We start from the raw sequence: 17,656 nt of genomic DNA on the forward strand, positions 1-17,656 counted from the left end.
ATGCTGTTAAACCCCAGGAGGACGACTGGTGGGCCTGCATCAGAAGATACATTTGATACCTGATTTATCTGGATATTCAGGTTTGTCACTGTGATCCAGCCCAACAGCAGGATATTTAAATTTAGTTTCAGTAATAAATTATGTTTCCGTAATGTTTAGTTAGGAGATATTCAATGTATTCTAGTTTTCCAACATTGAAGTTTACTTCCAATTCTGAAGAATATTTCACTAGGTTGAAGACCTCAAATCCCCTGCCTGGTGACTGACAGGTTCGTCCTGCCTCTTGAATTACAGAGCAGAGTAGTAAGTCTGGACACTCAGAGAAACCAAGTATCAAGTTTATCTCCGAGACTAATGTGTATTTTTACAATGCTGTTACAAGCTGCACCGAAGGAATCTTGTGTCTCAGAAATATGCATTAAAAGAACACTAGCACAGATCCATTGGTGAAGAGGGACTATTTGCAGTCTCAGAAAAACAGGTTGCGTTCAACTTAATGTGATTTATTAGTACATTGTACTTAGTTTAAAAAGCCCATGCGAAGTGTAAAATAAAACAGAATGGTATTTTTCAGTACAATTTAGATGCTCTTATGTAATATTTCCAGATTTCCCCCACAAAAAAAAGCCTTAGAAGTACAGTAAATCCTTGTTTTCACAGGCACCTAAGAACTTCAACTCCTACTGCGGGTTTCAGTTATGCTACTAGGATTCTCAGAACACCAAGTCTCATGTTTCCCACTTTCTGCTAAAGATATGTATTTGAAATGCTTCTGTATTTTTAACCAGTCTCCAAGAGAACCTATTGCAATGTTAGAACAATGCAAACTACCCCATAAAAACAAGCATGTACATTTTTCATTTAAAAAAAGTCATGTTACAGAACAGGCTTCTTTATGAGGAAGCCATCACGCCCAAGGCTGCTTAAGCTTATAAGCAGTTTCCCCAGTCTTGCCCAGCTACCTTATATCTCACTGCAGAGAGAAAAAGATCTCCCAATGTAGTACTGACATGTGTGAGAAGACCTGTGTGTCCTATCAGGTAAGATAAATTCTAGAAACAGTTCAGAGATCTGTCCACTTAAGGTTGTTAACTTGTTCCACTTTAATAAAATGCTCTGCAAGAGGAACAGAACTAAACTTCTAATTTAAAATGAATTAAACCAAGAGACAAACTTTTAGAAGAATTGCAGCTTTCACTTCTGCATCTGTCAAGCAGCCCAAGGCAGAGAAAGAAAATTAGGATTGTTTTATTCAAAATGACCTTAAACACAAGTATTTTTACTGTATTTACAAACTAATTGATCAGTTTTATGCCATTCTTATAAGCTCCCAATGCTTTATTAAACAATCTCTCTCCACTTAAAATGTTCCTTTGCTACTATAAGATACACCCCATTGTGCATGAACATCTAATCTGATAGCTTCCCTATTTTAAATGGACTGACCAAAACTTTAAAATTAAATGCAATATTGCAGAGGGCTAAAAAACTGTAGCAGACTCAGAAATAAAGATGAGCATTAAATATTACTTAATGTTTTCTTTTATTTAAAAGATCATCACAAAATACCATATTCATAAATTTACTTTCTGTTATGAAGCAGAATGTGTTAAGTGTTTGGAATTCCTTTTTTACATTTAAAAGTCAACTTTATTGAGTAGAAGTGAGTTTATATGGGAGTTTGTTCTTAAAATCTTTTCCACATTGAAGATGCAAATAGGTCGTTGGCTATTATTGGTTTGGAATACAACCACACAAATGCATGTCTTCGTCTTAAATTAAGTATTAGTGTTAGACAAATGGTTCTTATCTCAGAAGCAGATTAAGTGACAGACAGAAGGAAGGAAAGAAGGATTGTTCCGTAAATTGCTGAGACTCTGATGTTAACAAGGCAACAGTAAGGAAAAAATCCAGTACTATCAGTGAATTTGGTACTTCCAAAACTCTTGGCCTCTTGCAGGTACTCTGGTAAACTGGTTGCTTGATACCTGAAAATTCTCAGCAGTGGTGTTTGGGACCCAAGAGTTCTTTTCATGCACTGGATAAGTCTTCACTTAATATTTTTTATAGAGTGTTACAGCTCAAAGTTTTTATAACACTGCAACTATTCAGTAGGTCCTTCCCCACACTCTTCCATCAAAACTGGTAACAAAATAATTCATATTCAAAGAGATGCAGCTATTACCACCTATCTATCTGAATCTCTATGCAGTACAAAGCAGAATTTATGGAGTGAAATGAAAGTAAAGAATTTAAATCCTGTTCATTTTAGAGACTAATCTGTCAGCTCTACACCAATGGGCAAAGATATATAGGGGCTGAAGGCAAAAAGAGTGGCAAATTATACACTCCTTAAACAAAACAAAAATAAAAAGTCAACTTTATTTGTAGAAACTTCATTTAAAAATTTACCAACCATGTAAAACTTAAAGAAATAGTAAGCAGAAAGAGCCAGCTAGCAGTGATGTGCTAGAACATGCACAGCTTTACAGCACCAATCTGCAGGTTCAAAAGAGTGTAGCATTTACCATTGGGGAGCTAAAGGTAGACAGCATGTTGCAAAACCTAATGGCAGATGCATCTTCCCATCTAGCATGCCTATTGAAATGAGTGCTCTATTTGTTCACGTAGACCGACAGCCACAGTGGTTTGGTGAAATCAAATCAAGGTATAGTCAGCCCAGAGGATTTCCTTGTGCACTATACACAGATATTTCAATGTAGATCTTTCTTCTCTTTTACTTCTCTCTAGAAGGGATATTTTTCCTTACTGTTGGAAAGGACAATCTAATTTGTTTTCTTAGTTATATGGAGCTCTATTGTTGTATATGATAATCCTATTATTCATCATTGCATATGGTACCTAATTCTACATAGTCAGGGATGTATAGCTTACGGATTCTGTTCACCTTGCCAGGACTCTTCAGTTTACCTCTTTAGAGCCACAGCAATACAGAACAAAACATGCAGATCAGAAAAGGAGCACTGAGGACGTCAAAAGAAAATGATATTGGATAATAATTAAGTCTAACCTGTGCTTCTAAAGTAAAACAAACCCAGAAAAGAGAAAGTGCAAGCAGCACCTTAGTCTAGAGAGGATGCCACAATGGTGGAAGCAGCCACTGATTTACCTGCTAGAAACAGTGTGCTGCTTGGAAGGAAAAGCAGAGGAGGGAAAACTTAGCACAAAGCAGGCACTAGATACAGCAAAGCCAAGAACGTACTAAAAACCACTTGTTAACAGCTGACATGCATTCACAAGCTCTGTGTTTTGGGTTTCAAAGAAGACAAGCATCAGATGGCAGGAATGGTAACTGCAGGGTAGACGTTCCAGCAGAGCTAGTCACTCTGTACTGTCTTGCTTATTCTCCTGCCCGCCCCAGCCCCTCCACTCCCATTCCCTCAGCCCCAAGCTCATTCTTGCTCTTTTGCTGTTTCCTCTCGGGGCTTGGCTCCACCGAAGATAGCAGAGTTAGGGTTGGCTACTTGATTGAGGGGAGTAGCAACTGTTCGAGGTTTGAGCTGAAGTCGGGGCCGCTGTGCTCTTTCCTCTGGAAAGAGAATATTTAAAGATGTTAAAGAGGGACGAAATGCTGAGCAACAATTTTGAAATGCTCAGCTATATTATATGCATTACTTTTGCAGAGCTATGCAGTTTACTTCCGGGACAAGAATAAAAATATTGCCTGTTTAGGGTGCTAGCTTTAAATTTGGAGTGAATGCTAAAGGTTAGCTTTACTGGAGATACTTAGTACAAAATATACAAGTTTTCCACCTTCTGTTGGCTCTCTGAAGTCCATGGAAGTCCCACGAAGGGGAGGTCCATCTCTAAAGCGACCAGTCCCACCACCCCCCATTGGGGGGGCGCCTGTTCGACGATCTCCACCAGGACGAGTTCCTCTATCCCGGCCTCCCAAGAAATCATCATCTTTGAAGCCTGAAGAAGGAAGATGTTGAGTTTTGAGAGCAAATTTTTGTCATACCTTCAAACTTAATGCATATCTGGATGACTTGATCGCTATGTAACTATCACTGCAGTTAGAACAAATACTGCAATGTGATTTTATGTAAAAGACAATTCATCTTGTCATTGAGAATCAAAGATCACTTCACAGACCTGAAGGAAGCCAAAACTAATTTTAGAAAAAAAACCCTGAAACTTCCACTTGAACTGGTAACATTACCATGTGGTTATCTTGACTCAGAGGCTATTTACCCACGTAGATATATATACCATGCTCACCAAAACATCAGGCGAGCTTTGGACATGAGTTCTTAACAGCAAGTGAAAGTATTGTTAAAATCACAACCACTATAATCTGGGAAGAGGGCTGAACATTACACCACTGAGCAGATCTAACACAGGCTTTCTGTTTAGAAGCACTTTGACTTTGCTAGCCACAGAAGTGGAGGCAGCTTTTGCATGGAGTATGTACAAGCTGTGTACGACGAAGAAAGGAATGAGGGAGCAGAGAAGCCCATATTTAGTACTATGAAAGCAAAGCCAGACAACAGTAATCTACTGATAGTGTGAAAGTGACTGCATGTCTCCAAAGACTAAATAAAGTTCAAGAAACTAACTAAATAAATAATCAGCACTGGGGGAAAAACATCACTGGATCATTAAAGATGAGGTTTAGAGTACCTCCCTGTGATTTTTATATCAAAGAGAAAAGATCAGTAGAGAGAACCAGAAGAAGAGGAAATCACATCAGAAAAGGATTCTTGTACAAACACCACCTTTTGTAGTAGCAAATACTTCTGCCACGTTACCAGTGGAGCGTTCTCTCAGATTCATCAGGAATTAGGGAGTTTAGTATATCTCCCAATGCAGTGTTTCATAACTATCAGAATATCAAAGTTTATTTGGAAGCATATTAAGAGATCTTGCAGACGTTACCTGGGATTGAAAGCTATTTTGCCCCTATTATTAAATCTCTTGAATTAGAATGATAGGGTAGTCCCCTTCACCAGAGCAGAAATAGCAGTAAGGTTTACGGAAGACAAGTTTCAGACCAGTGTAGTGCCCCAAGAGACAGATGTTCTGTAACAACTAATTACAGTGACAGTTATTTAATGACTTGTAAGTATTTGGGTGCAGAAGAGTACCATTTGAAAGAGTATCATTTAAACTGTAATAAATTAACTGCATTATGAAATGCTTAGATATCAGACTTGCTGTGCATTTCTGTCAGATCAGCTTACCCAAGTAGTGCAAGTAAACTGTACTTTCATGAATAGGCTACCTTCTGATTGCGTTGATGTTTTTATCAGTGAATGGTCATCCATTCAACATCTAACTGGCTGGAACAGATTCCATTTCTTTCAAAAGGAAATTACTAGTGAAAGGCACAAGACTAAGACTCGGATATCAGAACTCTAGCTAGAGTACACTGTATGAGCAGTGGCATTACAAGACTCTCCTACTTCCCCTCAATATCATGCTCCTAATAGTATTATTTCCACCAAGGTGAAGCTGAAGCAGGTTGTGCAGTTTGCATGTCCATTCAATTCTAAGCAGGGACTGACAACTGTCCATTTTGCAACATAACATCTCCCCACCAGAAAATGGATCCAATGCATCAACCCATTTCAGAGTGCAATCAACTGCTATCAGGTGGTTATAAATGATATCATCCAAGCAAGTAGGTGGGTTTTCTGGATGAAGAAAAGTTATCAACTTTTCAACATGAAAAATACATCCATTGTCACCTGCTATTTACAAGCTGTAATCTGAAGCTACTTGCAACTACATTACCAAAAAAAGAAAAAAATAAAAGATTAAAAAAGTAGAAAATTCTGGAAAACAATTTTTAATCATTCAGACTTGACAATCTCTGTTGGAGAAGCAAATCATGATTGTTCAATGTATTTGAAAGAAAAGATGAGACCATACTCCCACCTATAGCAAAAATAAATATCAACTTGTAAGCATCTTGTGAAAGTTAAATGCATCATTTTCTGCACAGGAAGTACCTACTTCTGCTCCTATTCAGACGTGTACTCTGCTGATGAGTCTGTTTTTGTCACAGATTATGGGGCAACCCTCCAACTGTTCTCAATCATCAGGTTTTTAAAGGAAGCATCTATTTTGCAGATTCACACTGAACCACAGGCATCATTTTATCGCCTTTTCCAGAACTAATGTTACTCCGTGCATCCTGCGAGCTTCCCTGTCCTTGCTATTGTCAAAGACAACGGAAACCTTCCATCTGGAAAGTTCTGCTATAACTCACCTCAGATGCCTAAGTGAGACTGGTTTACAAATATTACTTCTATAAATTTGATACTTAATCACCAGTTACAGGACCCATGTAGTAGGCATGTCAATTAATAGGCAGCATAAGAAATGCAGGAGTTTGTCAGTAAGAGTATATATACTGATACCAGAACTGAAGTCATCTCTAGGTTCCCATCCACCTCCTCTTGACTCTCGAGGACCTCCTCCCATTCCTAGAAAGAAAACCATGTCACAATTGTGGTCAGCTCTAAAGCTATGCAAAAGAATGATTAATGGGGAAAAAAATCTGAATTCTAGTCCGTAAACTGCCAAATTAATCTGGTGCAAAACCCTTGTACAGTTTAATGAAGTCACAATGCTGCCTACTCCCATTAGATATACACAAAAACAGTTTCCAAAATGAGAGCTTTCCAAGTGAACTAAGGAAGGGCTGATGACAAAGCCTCTCTAATGCAAAATCAACTAGGTAGAAATGTTTAAAATACTCTCCCTTAGATATCCAGCTCAGAGAAGCTGTGGTGAAGGAAGTCAGAACTCAAAATTTATCACAGGATGTTTGATGAATGTCATATTAAGCCTATACCTTCTCAAACTGACTTAGCCTGTTCATCTTTTATCCCATGAGAAAGCAAAGACGACCAGACTGCTGGACTAATGATTGTGGTTTCACTTCCTGGGCCAGGAGCAACAATGCATCCAGTTCTCGAGTAAGTTTATTTACTCCTCTAGACAACTAAGGAGCAGCAATGACTGGGCTAAACGGAAGTATGCATCATTTCTACTTTACATTAAATCTGAGTGGAAAATTTATCCATATGCCTGCTCTTCAGATGTCAGGTAGTTTTCACCCTACATGGTCACTATACAGCTATAATAAAAACCTGAACACATTTTAAAACTGCCATCTAAGTAAGGGAAAGTCACCTCTGTCATCAGGCCCGGCACCTTTTCTGAAGCCAAAGCCACCTTTGTCTTGTTTTCTGCCCTCTGCTATGTCCACTCGGAGTGGTCGGTCATTCAAGAGCTATTGAAAAGAAGAGGGGAGAGTCCTCTTAAGAATTTGCCAAACTGGATTGTCAAAGAACTCTAACATTCTGCTTGTCTTTACATTTAGGAACATAAATGGAGTTATACTTACTGCACCATCAAATGTCAAGGCTTCCTTAAGTGATTCCACCTCATCAAATTCTACATAACAAAATCCTGTACGAAAAATTAGAAATTAATAAAAGAGTTTCAGCAGTGGGAACACACATCAATACCTAGAAAGGTGAGGAGCAGGGTTATGAAGAGTAATTCTGCTGTATATAACTAATAGATGGCATGCACATGTCAGACTACTTGCTTTTAATTTTGCAGGTTCTCATGATAGATTAAGTTTAATATTTCTCAGATTTTACAGTTAAGTAGACAGTTTTCAACCAGATCAATGAGTGAACGATTAGTTGTACCCAAATTTTCTAAGATTAACTGCAGCATCTGTTGGGCTGAAATCCTGATTATTTTAAACGCCAAAGTAACACTATTACCCAATTAATTTTAACATCACCTTAACACTACCATTCTGCTTGCCATTCTGTTTTTTGAAATCCTCTCCTTCCTGAAGTTACAAACTCTCTTCCTGCTCCAAACATCATTAGATTATATACAGGCTACCCACTCTGGCAGCTGTTGAGGGAGAAAGATGCCAATAGCTTAGTGGTGAAACAGGGGTGCCAGAATCTTTTTTTTTTTTAAAAAGCTGGTTGTCCTCATGAAATGCAACCCCCTTCTGCAGTTCATCCTTTTCCTGTAGTAACTAGAATTGAAACCCATTCAAGTTTTCCTAGGAGCAAGAAACTGAGTTGATCTAAGGACTGAGGATCAGTAGAATTTGTCTAGGTTTCATGGTACTTAAATATTGCAGAAGTCTCAGTTCTGTTCTCAGAAGACTGTCAGTTGCACAACTTGTTAAAAATATGCACAGTCTGAAAAAGTTTGCAAGGGAAATCCATGAGAATAATCCAAGTTCTAAAGTCCCTTGTGTTGGGCAGCAGAAACATTTACTCTTCTGGACCATATCACCTCAGTTTTCTGCAAATGAAGTTTCTGTCTCTCTCTGTTATCCATTTGAGAGAGGTTGTGTTCATTTGATTCATATTCACGTCAAGATGCCAATAGGTCCACAGAAAGTCATCAGCATGCATGAGAAGATTCATTCAAATTTGTCAGATTATTTACTTTAAAAATACGGATTAGAATCCTCAAAGATAAAGCATCTCTGCAAACCTAATGAGTCTCACCACCCTTTACTAACCATCTGTAGCTATGTAAGAAAAAAAAATCACACAAGTGCCCACCTTTAAATTTGTCTGTTTCTTTGTCTCTGACTAGTCGTACACTCCTTACACTGAGATCCTTAAAGATTGCATCTATGTCTCCTTGAACAGTGTTGAAGGGTAGATTTCCCACATATGCTGTGAAAGGGGGTTCTGTCGGCAGATCTTTCTGTTTACGAGAACCAGGGCCAGCACCACCACGAGACCTAATGAGAAACACAGAATTACAACTTCCAGGGTGGTTAAGCAGTAGTAGTTACATTCTAATTATTGTTTGACTTGTAGTTTTTAGTCATTGAGATGATCCCAGCTCTTAAAACATTTGTTCCTTTCTATTTCTTTCAAAAGGTTAGGTAGTATTAAACATGAATTTCCCAAGAGACATGAAAAGTCATCACTTTAATGTAAGAAACACTGGTTAGCTCAAATACATTAACGTCAAACCAATAATAGCCATGGGGAATGAAATCTACCCCAAGAACTACAGTGCAAGCTTATGGACACTGCCCACCAGTACACTTCAAAACTGAGCAGAAGGGAGGGAACACTTTTAGGGGGTAGGGGGCTATGTTCCCTGTAAGCTGCATGGCTGTGCAGCAGGCTGAGCAGGCAGGCCAGGAGAGACGGCCCTCCCTCGGCCTGCCCCAGGCCCACCAGAGCTGCCGCAGCCCAGCCGGGGAAAGGCATCTCTCACTCGGCCCCGAGCTGCTGCAGCAAGAGAGGAGCTGGGGGGGTCCTCTCTCCCCTCTGCAGCCCTGTGCAGACTGCACCCCAAACCCCTCATCCCCAGCCCCATCCCATAGCATGCATGCCCCATCCCAACCCTCTGCTCCAGCCCTGATCCCCCTCCCGCACCCCGAACTCCTCGTCCTCAGCCCCACCCCAGAGCCCGCACCCCCAACCGGAGCCCTCATCCCCAAACCCTCTGCTCCAGCCCTGATCCCCCTCCTGCACCCCGGACTCCTCGTCCTCAGCCCCACCCCAGAGCCCGCACCCCCAGCCGGAGCCCTCATCCTCCAACCCTCTGCCCTAGCCCTGAGCCCCCTCCCGCACCCCGAACTCCTCATCCTCAGCCCCACCACAGAGCCCGCACCCCCAGCCGGAGCCCTCATCCCCCAACCCTCTGCCCTAGCCCATAGCCCCCTCCCGCACCCCAACCCCCTCATCTCCAGCCCCACCCCACAGCCCTCACCCCAACCTTCTGCCCCAGCCCATAGCCCCCTCCCACACTCCAAACCCTTCGGCCCCACCCCCACCACATGAATTTTGTTATGTGCACCACCCCACAGCCCTCACCCCAACCTTCTGCCCCAGCCCATAGCCCCCTCCCACACTCCAAACCCTTCGGCCCCACCCCCACCACATGAATTTTGTTATGTGCACCACTGTGTCACACATCACCTCCATATTGGTGCACATAACAAAATTCATTCTGCACATGGATATATAAAAAAAAGAGGGAATACTGGTGAGGGGAAGTCTATCTGACTTCCACAGAGAATGCCCAAAGGGTTCAGATTAGTGCTTACTGGGGTGGACATCTTTGACACTTACACCTTCATTTTAGCATCTTTAAGTTTTTGCAGTATGGTCTTGGTTTTGTTTTTTAAACTGTTTAAGGTTATTTTTCAAAGGTCAGAACAAGATGCACCTGGGATATCACAAGCACCTGCTGCTGTCAAAGAAAATTAAATACTCAAAGGAATACACAGTAATCAAGGAAAATCAAGCAATGGCTGAAAACTGAGGGGAGACACTGCATCTTTGATTATAGCAGTTTGCCCCTGTACTGTCAAATACAAGACTTACAGGAGTCACAGTTATGTTCTGAATATAGAGTGTAGTTGAAAGCTTAATTAAGAGTGAGGTTTTCAAAGGCACCTAATTCCCTTAGGCACTCAAAGTCAACAGATGTGGGTACTCAGCTCCCTTATGCTCCTTTGAAAATCCCAACCTTAGACCAATAGATCAACTCAACTACCCCTTACCTATCATTTCTAGGCTACTGAAATTTTGACTGTTAATTCCAGTATGTTACTAGATTAAGCTGTACCAGTGTGAGATCCCCCTTTGCACTGGTGAAGCTCATCTACATTGGGGGTTGCACTGTGGGCAGTTACACCAGTCTGAATTTCCTTAAGGTAGACAGGACTGGAGATTGGAGAAACATCCATTCAAACTACCTGTAAGAAAACAATTTTAATATCAGGTTCTTAGAAAACAAATTTTCCTCCACAGCTGTTTAGAACTTGGCTCTACTAAACTTTTTGTCAAATCAACTGCATTTCTCTGTCCGGAGGCTATAAAGACATAAAACATCCACCTAATATTACAAGTTTACTCTGCAACCGCCCAATAAACTCACTGAGATCATAAATAGGGTTCAGCATGATGGCCTAATGGTGACCTAATGTCAAAATTGTTATTTTCTAGGCAGTAGTAAGACAATAGTTCTTGCAGGGGAAAGCTACAGGTGATGGAAAGAATCAATAGCATGGAGATTGCTCAAGACTTTTCTCTTTAGTGATGTTTATCAGAGAGCAGTGTACAGGCTACAAATTGATCGGTCTCACTGTAGGAGTAAAGGTACGCCAAACCACATTGGCCATTTCCCAAAAATGAATTTGGGAAAGAGGGAAAGGCAGAGAGAATAAGCAAAGAATACTAGATTTTCAAATGGTGTTCTCAATTTACTGGCATTCAAGATTTGGAATTTCAATATTTTTTTACTACACGATTCCTGAAACAAGAACACAGTTTAAATGAAAGTATAAACAAGTGCTGTTCCAGCAGTGTTCTTTCTACCTCCACATCAAGTTACTGGATTCTTTCGAACGTTGTCCTTTGCTCAGATGTCTGCTGCTACATGTGTAGTCTGCTTGTCAAACTGGCACTGGCTTCCAGTTGCCAAGTCACCGTCAAGTTCTCCCTTGATTTCATCTCTATAAATAAAAATGTTTGCACACTGCTGCCCACCCTATTTGAAGTTGGTAGTAATAGAGCTTATATTTGTTCAAAAACTACAAGCTTGTATTTGAAGTTTCACCATGTATGTTCTATTTGCCACCTCACTGACCTATTTCACCCTATACAAGTGAACTATGCAAATGAACTGAGGTAGGCTACAAAAGAAAAGAGTGATTTACTTCCAACGCTTACAATTGGCAATACTGTTAAAACATGGTGTCCTTCGCAGGAATTTGTAACAACCTGCTTCCACTGGACAGGTCGTCTCCAACCTTTTTACGCACAAGATCACTTTTTAAATTTAAGATCAACCCAGGATCTACCCCGCCCCTTCCTCATGGCCCGGCCCCTTCCCCAAGGCCCAACTCTGATCACTGCTGTCCCCCGCCCTCCCTCTGTCGCTTTCTCTCCCCCACCCTCACTCACTTTCATTGGGCTAGGACAGGAGGATGACATGTGGGATGGGGTGCAGGCTCTGGACTGGGGCTGAGGGGTTCGGAGTGTGGGAGGGAGCTCTGGGCTCAGCCTGGGGCAGGTGGTTGGGGTGCAGGAGGCGGCTAGGGGTGCAAACTCTGGGCTGGAGAAGAGTGCTGGGGTATAAGAGGGGGTGAGGGGTGCAGGCTCTCGGAGGGAGTTTGGGTGCAGGAGGTGGCTCCAGGCTGGGGTAGGGGATTGGGGTGCAGGAGGGGGCGTGGGGTGCAGGCTCCATCTAGGAGGCGCTTACCACAGGCGGCTCCCGGTCGGTGGTGCAGTGGAGCTAATGCAGGCTCCCTGCCTGCCTTGGCCCCATGTCGCTCCCAGAAGCAGCTGGCGTGTCTTTGCAGCCCCAGGGGACCATCCTTCCACAGGGCTGCAAGTGCCACCCACGCAGCTCCCATGGGCCACAGTTCCCAGCCCATGGAAGCTGCGGAGCCAGTGATGGGGTGTGTGAGTGCGTGTATGTAGGGCAGTGCCAGGGGCCGCAGAGACATGCCAGCCACTTCTGGGAGTGGCATGAAGCCAGGGCAGGCAGGCAGCCTGCCTTAGCCCCGCTGCGCCACCGGACTTTTAGCGGCCGGAGATTGCAATCACCTGGCAGAGGCTCCAGGATCAACCAGTTGTTCGCGATCGACTGGTTCGTGACCACTGTACTATGCTGTAGAGACTGCCAACTTGCCATGATGTGACATGACAAAGTTTATTTATCTGTATTGCAGTCATATCTAGACTTCCCAGTGACGGACCAAAGTGCCATTGTTCTAGGCTCTGAAGTAAAAAAGATCCTGCTCCAGAACAATTTACAATCTAAGTATAAGACAAGAAATTGTAGATGGATGCAACTGTAAGGGACAGAACACAGACAGTAAAACAGTACTTGTCACCAGGAGAGGCAGTGGTCTCAGAATACCAGCTGCCTACCTCTACTGATGAAAGTAAAATGTCAGAAGGATTTATTTGCCTTATATGAGAGAATTTTACCATCTAATAATCTGTACTTGAGAATCAGGTTTCAGATCTCTATTTGCTATTAGGTGAACAATGCTCTCCCTCTAAGTCAGTGATTTTCACACTTATTTGATCACATCCCTCCTTCATGTCTGTAATAGTTTATGCCCTCACCCTGCCACACAAGTACATATACTGATAAAAAAATGAACACGCAATTCTCACTGAATATTAAAAACAATAAGGCATTGATTCAAACAGAGCCTGCCCAGAATACCTTCTGCGCGCCCCCCCCCAGTTTGAGAAACTCTGCTCTAGGTCAACCACATATGATTTTGGATATACCTTATCAATACAGTAGCTATTATGTTTCAACTGATAATTCTGAAAAGTTTCTACAACAATTTTATATATGCTATTTTATAAAATGGGTAGAAAGGTAGAAGACAATTTCTGAATTTAAGAAACTCGAATTGCACAGAATAAGATTTAACTTCATTTCCATTAATCCTTTGTTTCTATTAAAACAAAAACGCAAGGAAGACTGGAGTAAGGGGTACAGTGACCTGGTATGTTCATGCTCATCATATTCATGATGTCAAAGCCTTATGAGTCAGCAGTGACTAAACAGTCATTTTCACTGGGAAACTAGTAAAAGCTCTCAATTAGGCACAATTAAAGAGATGAAGAAATGTTTTAAAGTAGCACAATCATTTACAAAACTTTACTAAATTGAGAGTTCAATGTTTCAGGCACAAAAACAAGGCTGTATTAAAGAAAAAGTAATGTATTCCCTCAACCAAAGATTTATTTACTGATCTTCCAGGTATGTTTTTATATTCCAGCTTCATGTGAAAAAGTGTCTAAGCAGACTAAGCTGTCCTTTGCTTAAGAGATACAGACTGTCCCTTCGTTTGTTAAATCTAATCTAGATTTTCATTTTTTTAGGAAAGAAACTTGTCCTGTCTCTAGAGAACCACAGGAGTGCATGGCCCTATGTTTATACTAACATAGCCTGTGAACTCCTCTTGTGTATTTCATATGACTCCTTCCCTCCAATTTTGTGCTTATCTGATTATTATACTTACCATATTTCAGCCATCTGAACACTATTTGAAACATCTGAGAAAGACGAACAGTGAAGTTGTTTTAACTTCATTTTCATTTCATGAGTTTTCTACAGAACCTTCGGATGTTTAACAAGGTTATATCATTAACTGGTAGTGGCAAGATATGATACAACAAATTCTGAGTTTTATTTTAAGTCATTGTCAAATAAGCTTCTAAACTAACATGGGCTAAAAAGTATTGCAATTGTACTGGAATTGCAAATAAGATGATGCTGTATACATCCTTCAAGAGATTACTGGTGTAGAAACACAAGAACACTTGATCAATCAGGCACAATGTTTAGCTTGCTTAATTTACAAACCTAGACATTATCTTAAATATTTCTAAATAATAGCTGCAGGGTTTTGTTTTGACTTTCTGTTTCTATTACTACACTATGCATTGCTTATTATTTGGACAAGGTGTTAGGACACAGGAACCAGAAATTGAAACTAATTAGCCAATTTTCACTGTGGACACTGACAGAAGGGCAAGAACTACACAGGTGTAGTGGAGAGTAAATCTGATATTTTAAACTGTTTTATTACATGGTATTAGAATCATAGAATATCAGGGTTGGAAGGGACCTCAGGAGGTCATCTAGTCCAACCCCCTGCTCAAAGCAGGACCAATCCCCAATTTTTGACCCAAATGGCCATCTCAAGGATTGAAATATTTTAACTAAGATTTGTTTTACAAAATAAGATCGGAATACTCTTTTATACACATCTGTGGCCCAACCTAAGCAAGATACATTTTAATGAAACCATCTGACCTGAATAACCTGCACAACAGTGGAATGCCACCTGCTTCCTCCTGCAGTATGCAGTAGTAAACTATGCTATTATCCTAAAGGCAACAGAGCCACTTTATTTCAGACAAACTGAAAGAACCCGTTACCCCTCAGAAGGGCTTGGAGGAGATCCAGAGACAGAGCACAAGGTACTCCCGGGGAGTAAGGCAGCCCCTCGAGACAGCTTTACCACGAATGTCACCCTGCAGCCCCAACGCTTTGGGTGACGCAACTCCCCCCCTCCCCCCAAGGGCTCGCAGACTCGGGAATCAACTTCCGAGCCCTGAAGCCCCGAAATCTCAGCAGGCAACACGTAATCCGTGCGCCCGCCCCCCCCCCCCGCGGCGAGGCCGCAAAGCCGCCCCACTCTCTCCCCGCCGCAGGCAGCGCAGCGCTCCTCCCCCTCCGCACCGTCCCGACTCAGGCCCCACGCGACCCTCCCTCCCGGCCCGCCCGCCCGCGCCCGCCCGAGGCGCAGCCCCCCCCCCCCCACGCGCACCTCGCCCTCCCCTCCCGGCTCCACCACCGGCTCGTCCCCGGCCGGGCGTCGCCCCCCCGCGCTCCGCCTTCCAGCTCCTCCCGGGCCCGACTATCGGGTCCCCCCGCCCCGCCAGCCCACCGGGACCCTACGGCGCCGGCCCGCAGCAACTCGCCGCGCCCTGGGCCTCCTGCCACGCAGCCCCCAACGCTGCCGGCCCGGCGGTTTCGCCCCCCAGCCAGGGCCAGTCCCGGCCCCAACGCTTCCCCTCAGCCCTGGCCCGGGGAAAGAGGGGTGTCCCAACATTTCCCCATCCCGGCCCCAAGGCGGGGAAGCGCCGCCCCTTTTCCCCGCGCGCCCCGGGAGGGCCCCGGCCACCCTCCGCCCGCGGGGCCCGGGCCCCGGCCCCCTGCGCTCACCGGCCTCCGCCGAAGCTGCTGTAGGCCCGGTCGTCATAAGCATCAAAATCCGCCATCGCCGCCTCAGCCTCCACCCCGTGCGAGCGTGACAGGGCCGCGCCCGTAGGACCCCGCGCCACTTATATAGGGGGCCCGGCCGGGGCTGCCCGCGCCGCTGCCTGCGCCAAATCCCACCCCCGCTCTGCGGCAGCTGCCCGCTGTGCTGCCTGTCTAAAAAGTCACCCCCCCACACACACACATCCCCAACGCACATGGGGCTGCTGCCCCTCCCCCCGCTTGTGTTAGCACCACAGGGACCAACGCAGCCACCCCTCCCCCAGCTAGTGGGGCTAGTGTGTTGCCTCCCCCAATTCCCAGGCTGTGTGCCCCATAGGGGTCAATGCAGCCTGCTAACTCTGCATGTCTGTGTATGGGCCTTGGGGTGCTCGCCCCCAGGCCTCCAGCTTGTATGTGGGCCAGGAGTGGTGGTTACTGCCTTTGTCATCAGACCCTGTGCCAGAACTGTCAGGGCTCGGGCCGTTATAGGGTGACCAGATGTCCTGATTTTATAGGAACAACGAGGAGTCCGGTGAGGCCTTAAAGACTAACAGCTTTATTTGGGCATAAGCTTTGGTGGGTAAAAAACCCACTTCTTCAGATGCAGATGTCTGGATACAGACTAACACAGCTACCCCTCTGATACGATTTTATAGGGACAGACAGTCCCGATATTCAGGGCTTTTTCTTATATAGATACCTGTTATCCTCCACTCCTTGTCCTGATTTTTCACACTTGCTATCCGATCACCCTAGGCTGTTATCACAGGTATGTACTTGTAGAAACCAATAATGTGTAATTCATAGCAAGCACATTGGTGTACTCTGTCAGGTACTTTTAAAGAAATGCTGTCAGGCAGCACAAGGCCACAGCATTTAGGTTTTGGAAAGAAAAAATAGTTTTACAAACTGTATTATTCATAGAAATGGGTTTTGATTTTTTTTTAAATATAAAAACAGTGGATTTGAACTGCTTCCAGCACAAACGCTGCAACACCATATTATATACAGGAACTAGAAAATGGAATGGCCTTTAAAAAGACCCTGACCACTATTCATTTTCACCATGCAACTTGAATGGAATGTAGAGGTAAACAACATAAATTGTGAAAAGCCTTAGATGTTACAAACGCTTTCACTTTTAATGATCTAAGATATCAAGAACACAAAGGATATTTGGTTTAAAATAACAAGTTTTTTAATCTATTTTAAAATAATATATTAATGTATGAATCCGTCAGGATGCCTTTAAGTTGACAACAGATTGTCTAGCTATCACTAATAGCATAATAAAAAGTACAGTTATTTAACATTCCAGATACCGTTCTGTTTTCTCTATATACTTGTAACAGATCGGATATGAGAAGAGATTTTAAAAGGAAAAACTACACCACACATTTATTGGACAGTTCTTCCTTATAAATAGCATCTTCAGTGGAAACCTATCCTGGTTCTTTGTGGTACCGTTGAGAGGGAAGATAATATATTCTTACTGAGAAACTTCTAATATCTTTAAAGGTATATCCTCTGCATTATTTATTTGTTTTATTTTATTGAGCTGCTCTTCGGGTTTTTATTATTGAACTACATTATTGATTTTTTCCACAGTCTGATTGATTGTATCAGTATGGCTAATGTCTGACCCGGACAAAACCAGGCTGTCATATTTCAAAAGCATTTAAGAGGTGAGCTTTCTCAGCATCCATATTCACACAGCAGCCAGTGTTAGAGAATCTCATGTTAAAATTTAGGTCAGGAGAGATGGTTCCTGTTCATAGAGTCTGAGTTAGCTGCCAATAGGAAGATCCTACTTTGTGTATGTATGTGTGTTTCAGACTTCGACACTGGTCGCTCTGTGGAATTTTGTGAC

At 43.0% G+C, this 17,656-nt stretch overlaps 1 protein-coding gene across 1 annotated transcript; it reads right to left on the minus strand.

Annotated features, from left to right (window-relative positions):
* Positions 1-1,524: 1,524 nt before the first annotated feature.
* EIF4H (eukaryotic translation initiation factor 4H) lies at positions 1,525-15,882 on the minus strand. Its single transcript, XM_077836466.1, has 7 exons — positions 15,751-15,882; positions 8,580-8,764; positions 7,379-7,443; positions 7,165-7,264; positions 6,387-6,452; positions 3,775-3,936; positions 1,525-3,550 (listed from the first exon to the last, which is right to left on the minus strand). The coding sequence occupies exons 1-7, from the start codon at positions 15,804-15,806 to the stop codon at positions 3,414-3,416; spliced, it is 771 nt and encodes a 256-aa protein (XP_077692592.1). The 5' UTR covers positions 15,807-15,882; the 3' UTR covers positions 1,525-3,413.
* Between the last annotated feature and the right edge of the window lie 1,774 nt (positions 15,883-17,656).

This window comes from Eretmochelys imbricata, chromosome 17 (assembly GCF_965152235.1).
Source record: "Eretmochelys imbricata isolate rEreImb1 chromosome 17, rEreImb1.hap1, whole genome shotgun sequence".
NCBI lineage: Eukaryota > Metazoa > Chordata > Testudines > Cheloniidae > Eretmochelys > Eretmochelys imbricata.